The following is a 12119-nucleotide window of genomic DNA, read 5'->3' on the forward strand; positions in this document are numbered from 1 at the left end:
GACTGCCAACGCAGTGTGGGTGTCACATTAACATTTATATTTACATATAATTAAGACTTTTACTCATTTTCCACAACAAAACACAATGGGGGAAAAAGAGTTTAACAACATTTAAGTGGAGCAAATCAGTTCTTTTTTGTCTGCCCTTTACATTATCCTTTAGATTTTTAAATCCCAAGGCAGCATTGGCCCATGTATTTTTAAACTGATTAAAATTCATATATTTTATTGTGTTGGCTTTCTTAAGTTTGCTCAATCAACCACATTAAATGTATTTTTTTTTTCATTTGTTAAATTTAAAAGTGTGATTATATAAAGGGAAAATGAACCTAAATGAAAAATCTTGCCTAAATTGCCTTCCCCTTAATCCTACAGTGGATTATCATATAACAAATTAAAATATAACATTTTAGTTAACATTACTAGGAAGTTGCCACAGCCTATTAAAATACTAGGGTTGCCTCTTAATAGTTGAGTAAACATTAGTTGATGATGAAGAGTTTTAGTCAAAGATGTTTAATCACAGAAAAGACTAAATTCAAAACTCTACATTGTAGAGTAACTCTGTAACTATGGCCACTTCTTGTAGAGTCTACAAGAAGTGGCCATAGTTACCGAGTATGTCAGGACATACATCGTTTACCTTACTGGTCCCTCCACTTATTATCAGAGTACAGGTTTCTGGCTTTACTATATTTCACATACTTACAGCGTATGTAACGGAGAAAAGAAAATCTCGATCTTGATGACTGGAAACCAAAACAGGTCTGTCAGCCAGTCTGGTACTGTATGTAGCACAAGTCTTGCTTTGGTTGTGAACTATGAAAATCTCCTCTAGCTATTACACCACAGAAACGTGTGGGACCATTTGGTGAGCGTGAACAATGACTTTAAGAAAGTAACATGCATACTTTGCAGGCAAACCTTTGGCTACAAGGAGCCAAACTCAAACACAGCTGATTACTTGTCAGTGGTTGCTCTGATAGAAACAATGTGAAAATCTTCTTCGGGTTGGTTACCTGCTATACGGATGGATGCTATTCATTTTTTCTTTTTCAATTCAGCTGATCAGAGCTAAACACTGAGCTGTTTTGTTGTTGTTTATCAGCCACCAGTTCAAATTATACCATCCCTCTGATTGCTGTTTCACCTCATCAATCTTGTTAAAACATAGATGTCCCATGACTACGGTATTTTAATGATGAATCTCTTTTATACACTGCAGTCACAAATAATGGCAGAGGCTGCACTGAGACATTGTGTTTTTACAGGCCTTGTTCTGCTTATCAGCCCAAAACCTGTGTGTGTTCTCTGAAAGCACGCTAATCTCCCTGGGTGATTACATTGACCCCAGGCCATTGATTACACACTGTCATTGGAACACAGGCGGTGACCAATTTTTGCATCCCGGCATTGCTCGTTTCCTTCTCCTCAGCCAGCCCCATTTATCCCCTCCTCTGTGTTCTGCTGCGAGGATAATAGGCTCTGGTTTTTGCTGCAGCTTCTTGAAACAGAATTGGACCTGTTTTCACGATGAGTTAGGTCAGAATACAATACATTTCATTTAGCGAGCACGTGGGGAGTATATATTTTTTGCTTTAAGTGACAAAACAATTGTTGGAGGAAGGAGATTTGCTGTTGCTACGTTACTACGTTGCTCCGCTGTTTAATTTCTCTTTGTTTCATGCTCACTTCTGCTTGTCACAACTGCTATAGAGAAATTGAGGATTGTGGAGTCACACTGTACACTGCTTCAGTTTGACACTAGGTTGCTCCAGTCCTTTCAGTCCTTTTCCATTCTTCTCTCCGAGCGGGTCAGTTGAGGCCAAAGAACTGGAGGCCATAAGAATAGGGGAGGAAAACACTCTCAACCTGAATTCCAACTCTAATCTCTTCTCAGAGCTCTGTGCTCACCCCTATGAAAACAAATAAATCTCTCAGATACAGAGGCAGACAGCTGGAGGCTGATGTCTTTGTTTCGTTCCGTCACAGGCCAGCTTAACCCAGTGGCTGCTAAAAACTTGACAGTTTTGTGGGGAAAGAGGCATCTGTTACGCAATTTCAGGGATGTTAGGAGTTAAACTATTTACTTGGTGGGAGGCTATATAATTGTAGATGAATAATGAATAATGTCCTACACAATGCTGAAAAAAAAATCAAAAACTTCAATAATTGGTTTCAAATTAAAAGCAGACAAATGTATAACTTTTTTTATTCAGCTAGAAGTAAAGATTTTTATTAATGTGTTTTCTTGGCTCTGATGCTCATGCTAATGCATTTTTTTTTTTCTCTACCGGTCCTCTGCAGTCAAGAACACCAGGAAGAGCGCCGTGCTAATCTACCTCCTAGCCTGCACAAGCTCACAGTTCACATACAGAAGTTTGTAATGACATGTTCAGCGTTGCATTGCAGCTCCATTTCTCACAACATGACAGCTCAAGTACAAATCCCAGGATTTTTTTTTTTCCAGTACTTTGGATATGCACTTCCTACAGGTCAGGCATTACCAGCTGACCCTGCCTGACTGCAGGTGCCCGTAAAATATTGAGCTGTCAAACAGGAGACATTGCTTAAGTGCACTGGAACTGAGTGTGAACTGTGTCCCCTACATCTCCAATAAAAGGCACGCGCAGATCCTGTCTTAAAGCAGTTTGCTCTTGTTCTGAATAGAATATGATAATGTAATCACAATGTGATTTATTTAAAACAATTTTGAGAAGTTTCTTAATCCCATACGGGAATTATAAAAGCCTTAAAGAGCTGTTTGAAATGTGGCATGATGGAACCACAGTATTTAATATCAGTGAAAGCACCAGACATCAGATGTCATAGGCTTAAAGAAACCAGGTATCATCTGTCATTTGTTCAGGAGATTCAAAACTTTGTCACTTATTCTGGAAGCCCTCATTCTGCTTTTATGAAGTTAAAGGTGTGATAAATGTAAGGGTGCACTTGCCTTTTTCCAACATTACTAATCTATCTCTTTCTCTCTCCATATACATATAAAAGGCCATATTCTTGGGCTAGACCTACTCTCTATTTATCCTTATGATAATATCCTCTCACCTGTTCAAGTTTTTACTTTTAATCTGAAGTGTCACTGCTGCATAGCATATGGGCTTTTTAGTAATTAGCATATTTTTCATAGTGAAAGCATCTGGATCTTAAACAATTTTAGTGATTAGTTGACAGATTAGTCATTTGCCATGCAAAAATGCTGTCAAAGAAGAAAAAAGGGGAACAGGAACACATTTGTCTACTATTCCTCCATCTGAAGGAATACTTTATCATCACTATTAGAATTTTTTGACATTTCAATCAATGTTTAATAATAGCCGGTAATGAAAATAATAATGTTCAGCCTAACCACATTCCCATAGTTCTGCACTCACCAGACAGTTTATTAGGTACACCGTGTAAGTACTGGTTTGAATCCCCTTTCACCTTCAGAACTGCCTTAATCCTTTGTGCCATAGATATAACAAGGTGGCATTCCTCAGAAATTCTGGTTCATAATGACATGATAGCATCACACAGTTGCTACACTTCAGTTGGTGCTAAGGGGCTCAAAATATGACAAGAAAATAGCTTCCACATCATTACACCACTACCAGCCTGAGCAGTTGATACAAGGCAGGATGGATCAATGTTGTCATGATTTTTATGTTACAGCAGAAGTCAAGCCTCATCTGGAGACTTCAGTGTTTTTCCAATATTCTGGTGTCCAGTACTGGCGAGTCTCAGTTTCCTGCTCTTTTTATTTTATTTATTTAACCTTTATTTAACCAGGAATGTCCCGTTGAGATCAAAAACCTCTTTTTCAAGAGAGTCCTGGCCAAGAGGCAGCACATTTCCAAACAAATACATACGAACAAACAAAGTTAAAAAATTACACAAAACAATTACACATTATTGAGGCAGTCTGTAGGCCTTTGAGTTTAGTTTTAAAAACATTTAAAGACAACAGTTCAGTCAGTTTCCAGTCTTTCTGTAACAGGTTCCACGAAAAAGGCGCAGAGTGGACAAAGGCTTTCTTACCCAACTCTGTGCGGACAAGGGGAACAGACAGCAGCAGCTGATCATTTGAACGCAAGGAGTAAGAACCACTATTTGTCCTTGTGACCAAAGTACAAATATAAGGAGGCAGCAATCCTAGCATAGCTTTGTAAATAAAAGTGTACCAATGCCCCTGTCTTCTAATGGCCAAAGAAGGCCATTTTACTCTTAAGTACAAGTCACAGTGATGGGTCAGATATCTACAGTTGGTAATAAACCTCAAGGAAGCATGATACATCGTGTCCAACATTAGAAGACATGAAGAAGAAGATAAGATAAGATAAGATAAGATAAGATAACCTTTATTAGTCCCACACGTGGGAAATTTGTTTTGTCACAGCAGGAAGTGGACAGTGCAAAAGTTATGAGGCAAAAATTAGAATACAATAAGAATAAATACAGTACACAACTGTACAGAATAGAATAAAATAAAATACTATATACAGTAGAATAAAATAAAATAAATATACAATAAGATAAAAATAGAATACAAATACAAATACTATATACAACTGAGTAAAAATACAACGATGACAGAAAGGATTATTGCACTTAGTATTATTGCATATGTATGGATGTGTGTGCTTGATCAGTTAAAGTCTTTATTATGGAGTCTGACAGCAGTGGGGAGGAAAGACCTGCGAAATCTCTCCGTCCCACACCGTGGGTGCCGCAGTCTCCCACTGAAGGAGCTGCTCAGTGCTGTCACAGTCTGCTGCAAGAAGCGTTCATATACAGAATGTCACCATAATCTAACACAGATAAAAAGGTTGCAGTGACAAGACGTTTTTTTTACTGCAAAAGAAAAGCACTGTTTATTACGGAAGAAAAAACTGAGAGTTGCACTTGGTGTTGTCTTCTGCTGCTCTAGCCCATCTGTTTCACGGTTCAACATGTTGTCTTGTCTGCATAGCTTAGCTATAAGAAGCAGTTGTCTGAGTCACTGTTTCCTACATATCAGGCAACAATTTCAGTAGTATAGTAAGAAGCCACACTGCAACAACCATGCCACACGCAAAGTTACGTAAATCACCTTTCTTACACATTCTGATAGACCATTTGAACTTCAGCATTGACTAGCACTGTAGATACAGGGAGCGCAGAATTATTAGGCAAGTTGTATTTTTGAGGAATAATTTTATTATTGAACAACAACCATGTTCTCAATGAACCCAAAAAACTCATTAATATCAAAGCTGAATGTTTTTGGAAGTAGTTTTTAGTTTGTTTTTAGTTTTAGCTATTTTAGGGGGATATCTGTGTGTGCAGGTGACTATTACTGTGCATAATTATTAGGCAACTCAACAAAAAACAAATATATACCCATTTCAATTATTTATTTTTACCAGTGAAACCAATATAACATCTCCACATTCACAAATATACATTTCTGACATTCAAAAACAAAACAAAAACAAATCAGCGACCAATATAGCCACCTTTCTTTGCAAGGACACTCAAAAGCCTGCCATCCATGGATTCTGTCAGTGTTTTGATCTGTTCACCATCAACATTGCGTGCAGCAGCAACCACAGCCTCCCAGACACTGTTCAGAGAGGTGTACTGTTTTCCCTCCTTGTAAAGCTCACATTTGATGATGGACCACAGGTTCTCAATGGGGTTCAGATCAGGTGAACAAGGAGGCCATGTCATTAGTTTTTCTTCTTTTATACCCTTTCTTGCCAGCCACGCTGTGGAGTACTTGGACGCGTGTGATGGAGCATTGTCCTGCATGAAAATCATGTTTTTCTTGAAGGATGCAGACTTCTTCCTGTACCACTGCTTGAAGAAGGTGTCTTCCAGAAACTGGCAGTAGGACTGGGAGTTGAGCTTGACTCCATCCTCAACCCGAAAAGGCCCCACAAGCTCATCTTTGATGATACCAGCCCAAACCAGTACTCCACCTCCACCTTGCTGGCGTCTGAGTCGGACTGGAGCTCTCTGCCCTTTACCAATCCAGCCACGGGCCCATCCATCTGGCCCATCAAGACTCACTCTCATTTCATCAGTCCATAAAACCTTAGAAAAACCAGTCTTGAGATATTTCTTGGCCCAGTCTTGATGTTTCAGCTTGTGTGTCTTGTTCAGTGGTGGTCGTCTTTCAGCCTTTCTTACCTTGGCCCTGTCTCTGAGTATTGCACACCTTGTGCTTTTGGGCACTCCAGTGATGTTGCAGCTCTGAAATATGGCCAAACTGGTGGCAAGTGGCATCTTGGCAGCTGCACGCTTGACTTCTCTCAGTTCATGGGCAGTTATTTTGCGCCTTGGTTTTTCCACACGCTTCTTGCGACCCTGTTGACTATTTTGAATGAAATGCTTGATTGTTCGATGATCACGCTTCAGAAGCTTTGCAATTTTGAGACTGCTGCATCCCTCTGCAAGATATCTCACTATTTTTGACTTTTCTGAGCCTGTCAAGTCCTTCTTTTGACCCATTTTGCCAAAGGAAAGGACGTTGCCTAATAATTATGCACACCTGATATCATTAGACCACGCCCCTTCTCATTACAGAGATGCACATCACCTAATATGCTTAATTGGTAGTAGGCTTTCGAGCCTATACAGCTTGGAGTAAGACAACATGCATGAAGAGGATGATGTGGACAAAATACTCATTTGCCTAATAATTTTGCACTCCCTGTAGTCTTTAAAACAGACCAGTCTGATTTTTAGTCTTTTCTTTTATATTTATATATATTTTTTAATTTTAAAAGATTTATCCTTGTGGTCCAATTTGACTGGATTACAGAAGATAGTGCCCCTTTACTTCCTGTAATGAAAGCATATTTTTGATCTGAGATAAAGCCATTCTGTTGGTGATAATAAAAGGAAGTGAGGAAATTAGTTCAGTGCCTCACCACTAAGTGTTCAGCCATAACAAATGACATGGCTGTCAGTCCACCACCCGACCAGCTTTTTCTCTGGCTTAAATGGGATTTTTCTGTTGGCTCTGTGCCCACGAGTTACTTTGGGTCTGACCTATGCTATTAACCCCGCATGTTGCCTCCCTTGGTAGTGACAGCAGGTGAAACGAGCCAATTTTATTGTGCTTGGCAGAGACATTAATTTATAGAACGTTCTGACACTGAGGTCATCATCACGAGCCTTTCTTTCTGTCTCTTCAAATCACGTTTTAATAGTGTGCAGACTCATCAAAGTGAATTTTGAATAGTTGTGTGTGATTTTCACCGTTGTTCTGCATCCCACAATGCAGAAAATGTTTCTTCTTTCATCTCAACACAAAACAGAAATCATTATCACTACAAAGCCCTCCTGGATGCTTATTATCTAGTTTATTTTTTCTTTTTTATTGAACAAAAGAAAATTCAGCGGACATTTAATTTAGTCTGTTTTCGAAAAGAAGAAAATCTATGACAATCATTCTACACCAAACAACCTATACTGCTCGAAAAAGTTCAAATAAAAACTTAGATTTAGTTCACTGAACCTGCAAAGTTGGAAAACTTTTTAGTAATGCATTGCTACCATTTCTATTATTCTTTCTAAGCCTCACCAATGGCATATTTTCAGTGGGAATTGTTACAAATTGTAAAACGCTCAGCAACAGTTTCAGGTTATAAATCATTCTTTGAGGTTCTTGAATGGGAAGTATAAACTCCAACCCAATCTGGTAGAAAAATAAGTGTTGTTGAAGCTCATGTTGAATCACAAAATGTTCAAATTTATCTCCGAGGGCAAAACTTAAAACTGACATTTATAATTTACAGTAGAGTTTGGGTAATTTGCTGGTTCTGTGAATGTATTAGAAGTGTAGAAACATTTTCAAGGAACAAGGGTTTTTCCTTTTTTAATTTTTTTTATTTTTGTACCCAAACACTTCCAGTACTTGTTCCAATGTCACTGAACATTGACTTTTCAGATAAGCGCAGCATGCCAGCACTACAGCAATAACAGATGTGAAGTCAGAGCAAATGACCAACAGGAGAAAACTGAACATTGTATTGGGAATTATAGTCTGACAGTGAGATTTGTTCAAGGCGGTAGGGTGTTTTCTCTGTTCTTGTGTATTAGCAGGGAGACTCACTGGCACACAGCTGTTCTTAATAACCATCATTACTTCCATCCAAATCAAATGTGCTGTGATTCTAGAGCTGCATCTTATCCTTCATCCATTCATGTCTCCCTGATTCTTAAAATAGCTGCCAGCACCTTAAGATAAACATAGTAGTTGCTGGTTGACCTTGTTCATACAACATTTTATATAATCACATGCTTTAAGTTTTTGTCTTTTTCTTTAATTATTTTTTTTGGATAGCTGCATGACCCAAGGTACGATAATATACTTTTACCACGTGGTCCAGACTATCTCAACATATGTCCATCACCTGTGGAGATTGGAGATTGCATAGCACTACAATAAATCTTTCTTGGTTCTTGGCCCAAAAGTTATTTTATATGTGTATATATTAGATTGTTAAAATGTAGATTTTCACTAAGGCATCTTCAAGCTACTTCATGCAGGTGGTCATGGCTGATTTCATCTTCCATTGTACTATTATTTTTTTGGTTTAAAGCCTGTAAAATGTATTTTATTCCCATACCTAAAGCAGCACTTTGTGCTTAATGTTACTAAGATTAGGAAAATGAATAATGGTTCAGATTTTGCTCTGTTTGCATAATGTTGCAACCTCACATGAGAGAAGGAACCAGGAGACAGAGATTTCAGCTTCTATTTGCAATTCTTGCTTTCTGTGCACACAGGAACAGTGACCAGGGGTCACAAACTCCAACACTAGTCTCCGGCTACGTCCACACTAATGCGTTTTCATTTGAAAAAGCATAGTTTTCTCTCCGTTTTTGCCTCCCGTCCACATGGCGTTTTCGCTTATGGAAAACGCAGTGTTTTGAAAACGCTCTCGAAAACGCATACATTTGAAAACTGTGCTTTCGCGTTGCAGTGTGGATAGCGAACACAGAGACTTTCTAAAACGATGACGCATGTTAGTCATATGATGCAGTCATGTGACCAATTAAACTAAGATAGCAAGAGGGCAGTTGTTATAAAGCAGTTGTTCTGTTTGTATATCAGTCTGTACATGCTCCAGATAGCTTTTCTTCAAATTCTTTCATTCTCACTCCCTTTGGCAACTTTGTACTTTTGTGTTACTCGCAGCAACAACTCCACCTCATTGTTAGTCCGTTTAAATAACTCCATGCTTTTCCTCGACATTTTGCCGCAATGTTTCAAAGAGCCGGAAAGTAATAAAGCGGCAGACAGAAATGATGCAGGCCGAATCTTGTTGCGTTTCACGCATGCACAGGACTGGAGCGCAAGCGTTTTCGGCCGTTTCAATGTGGACGCGCAACTCTGTGAAAACGACTGAAAACGCTAGTGTGGATGCGGAGCGTTTTCAGACGAAAACGCCGTTTTCAAATCTATCCGGGCTAGTGCGGACGTAGCCTCCATCATCGGTAGCCAAGCTCAACACAACCCTAAGCTGTGAAAACACTGGCGATCACATAAATGAACAATAACAACATGGGACCAAACACAACATAACAGCAATGACTTATAGCCTTGTAACTTAACATACTAACATAAATACTCTCACAAATCTTTTGCCAATCAAGCTGATTTTGATGTTTCTGTACAGCAAAGTGTGTGTTACTGGCCTTGCTGTCAGGTATACATGTTGAAATGCATGCTCTCTCTCTCTTTCTCTGTGAAAACGTCTTTCAGTGGTCTAAAGGAAACCAAAATGGTGGAGATGCATTTTCACAGAAACATTTTGGAGTCTTTGCTTGGTAAAATTTGCTACTGCTGTCAGGGAATGTAATCAATGAGGGCATCGAAACGCTCCTATTCCCCCATCGCTCTGCTTAATAATTCAACAACAAGCGTAGCCTCTCTGGGCTTTCACTGTGAAAGGTAAAGCATGACCTCCAGCACAGCAGCAGGTGGTGCACACACTGGTTACTCTGTGCAAGAATGGAAGATGGAACTTGCTTTTCTCTTTAATTCTATTATTGGACTTGAGGGTTTGAGGATATTACACTCTGCACATGGGTCTATAGTCACATGTATTACTTAATAATAGAGCATAATAGAATCTGAACTATCTAAGAAAAACATGCGACTCTAACCTAGTTTTGCAGGCATGAAAAATTTTTTTTTAAAAGACTTGGTGTCAAAAGCCACGTATTGGGAGCACTTGGAACAGCAATATTAGAGCTGCTTTATTTAAAATAGCCAACTGTCAAAACACAGTGTGCACACATCAAAGATGTGCAATTTTTAGAACGGTGAGACCTTTCAAACAGCAGACAGTGTCTCTCGTCAGAGCAGAAAAAAGCACAGGTGAAACTAATAATGTTAACAATTGTTCAGTTCCAATTAAGTGTCCCAGCAGTGACCCAGCATGTAAAATAACAACCATCTGTAGCTCACGAATATAAGAAATGCAGTCATTATTGCTTTTTACCCGTGTTTGACTAGAATGTCTCTTGTGAAAATGCCCCACTGGATGGTATTATACCTATACAAATCATTTGGACAGGACATGATATTTTCAAGGAAGTTTTAAAGGAAAAGTATAGAAAAGAGAAAAGCTATCTAACGCTATTCTAGCCCAACTTCTCTCATCCCAGTCTGAAAAGGACAGGAGGGTGAATCTCATCTTGTAAGTTTGAGAATTTAGTTTTATCTGGTTCTCTGCTGCTGTACTGCTGTTCAGTCACTTTGTGTGGGCGGACAAACCCGCATCTCCAAAAAATCACAGTTAAATCTAGCTTATAGGTCAAGCTGTATTTTGTTTGTGGTCTATTGCTGCCTACTTTGCAATTTGTACTGCAAATACGGGTTTGTTTTGGCACTGGCACACACACACACACACACACACACACAAGGAACACAACCCAGATGGGGTTAATCCAATATCATTTACGATAGTTTATCATGTCATATGTCATGGGTGTAATCCCATTTGTTAAATGACTTTTGGATCTCTGTTTTAGATTACGATGTCTGGTAAAGCAACTGGAGAGAGGAGAGGCTTCACTTACTGACCTCAAGAAAAACCTTGAGTATGCGGCGTCTGTGCTGGAATCTGTTTACATCGAGGAAACAAGGTAAGAAAATGTTGGAAGTTGCTTTAAAATGGTTAATTTATCAAGAAATGGTCCATTTATCAAGAAAACCCTGCAGCTCTAAGGCCAGAATTTGCTGAAGTGGAAACTGGCTTAAGTAATCTGGCATCAGTGCTACAGTAAAGATTATAGAATAATTCATATAAGATAAGAGATAAGATAAGATAGAACTTTATTAATCCCTCGGGTGGGTTCCTCTGGGAAATTCGACTTCCAAAAAAAGCACAGCAACGACCGAAGTTACAGTTACAGAACTGTTATATATATATATATATATATATACACACACACACACACACACACACACACACACATATATATAAATACAGAGACAAATATAAATAAAATATACAAAGGGGATAAATAGAATAAATAGGAATAAAAAATAAAAATACAAGTGAATTGCACATTTCAAGTATTGAGTCTATTGCACTGTTGACTATTTACAAAAAGTATTGCACAAGGTATTGTACAGTGAGGTGCAGAGGCACTACAGCTTAGTTGTTCCCCCTCCTTTGTCCTCCTGTTTCCCCTCCCTCTCCCCTCCAGAGAGGAGTTAAACAGTCTGATGGCGTGTGGGACAAAGGAGTTTTTAAGTCTGTTAGTTCTTGTCTTGGGGAGAAGCAACCTGTCACTGAACAGACTCTTCTGATTGTTAATGGCCGTGTGCAGAGGATGCCCAGCATTGTCCATAATGTCCATCAGTTTCTTTAGTGTCCTTTTCTCTGCCACTGTCACCAGAGTGTCCAGCTTCATCCCGACCACAGAGCTAGCCCTCCTGATCAGTTTCTCCAGCCTGGATGAGTCCCTCTTTGCTGTGCTGCTCCCCCAGCACACCACAGCATAGAAAAGTACTCCAGCAGCCACCGACTGGTAAAACATCCTCAGGAGCTTCCTGCAGATGTTAAAAGACCTCAGCCTCCTGAGGAAGTACAGTCGGCTTTGGGCTTTTTTAT

General features: G+C 39.2%; 1 protein-coding gene across 1 annotated transcript in view; it reads left to right on the forward strand.

Moving 5' to 3' along the window:
- pde1cb (phosphodiesterase 1C, calmodulin-dependent b) overlaps positions 1 to 12119 on the forward strand; it is a 162502-nt gene that overhangs the window by 82655 nt on the left and 67728 nt on the right. Inside the window, exon 7 of the mRNA XM_085439535.1 lies at positions 11032 to 11145. Coding sequence (XP_085295661.1) covers positions 11032 to 11145 — 114 coding nt within the window. The remainder of the gene's footprint in view (positions 1 to 11031; positions 11146 to 12119) is intronic.

This window comes from Copadichromis virginalis, linkage group LG18 (assembly GCF_057382275.1).
Source record: "Copadichromis virginalis isolate Kocher_CV1m ecotype Utaka linkage group LG18, C_Virginalis_male_GT1.1, whole genome shotgun sequence".
NCBI classification, from domain to species: Eukaryota; Metazoa; Chordata; class Actinopteri; order Cichliformes; family Cichlidae; genus Copadichromis; species Copadichromis virginalis.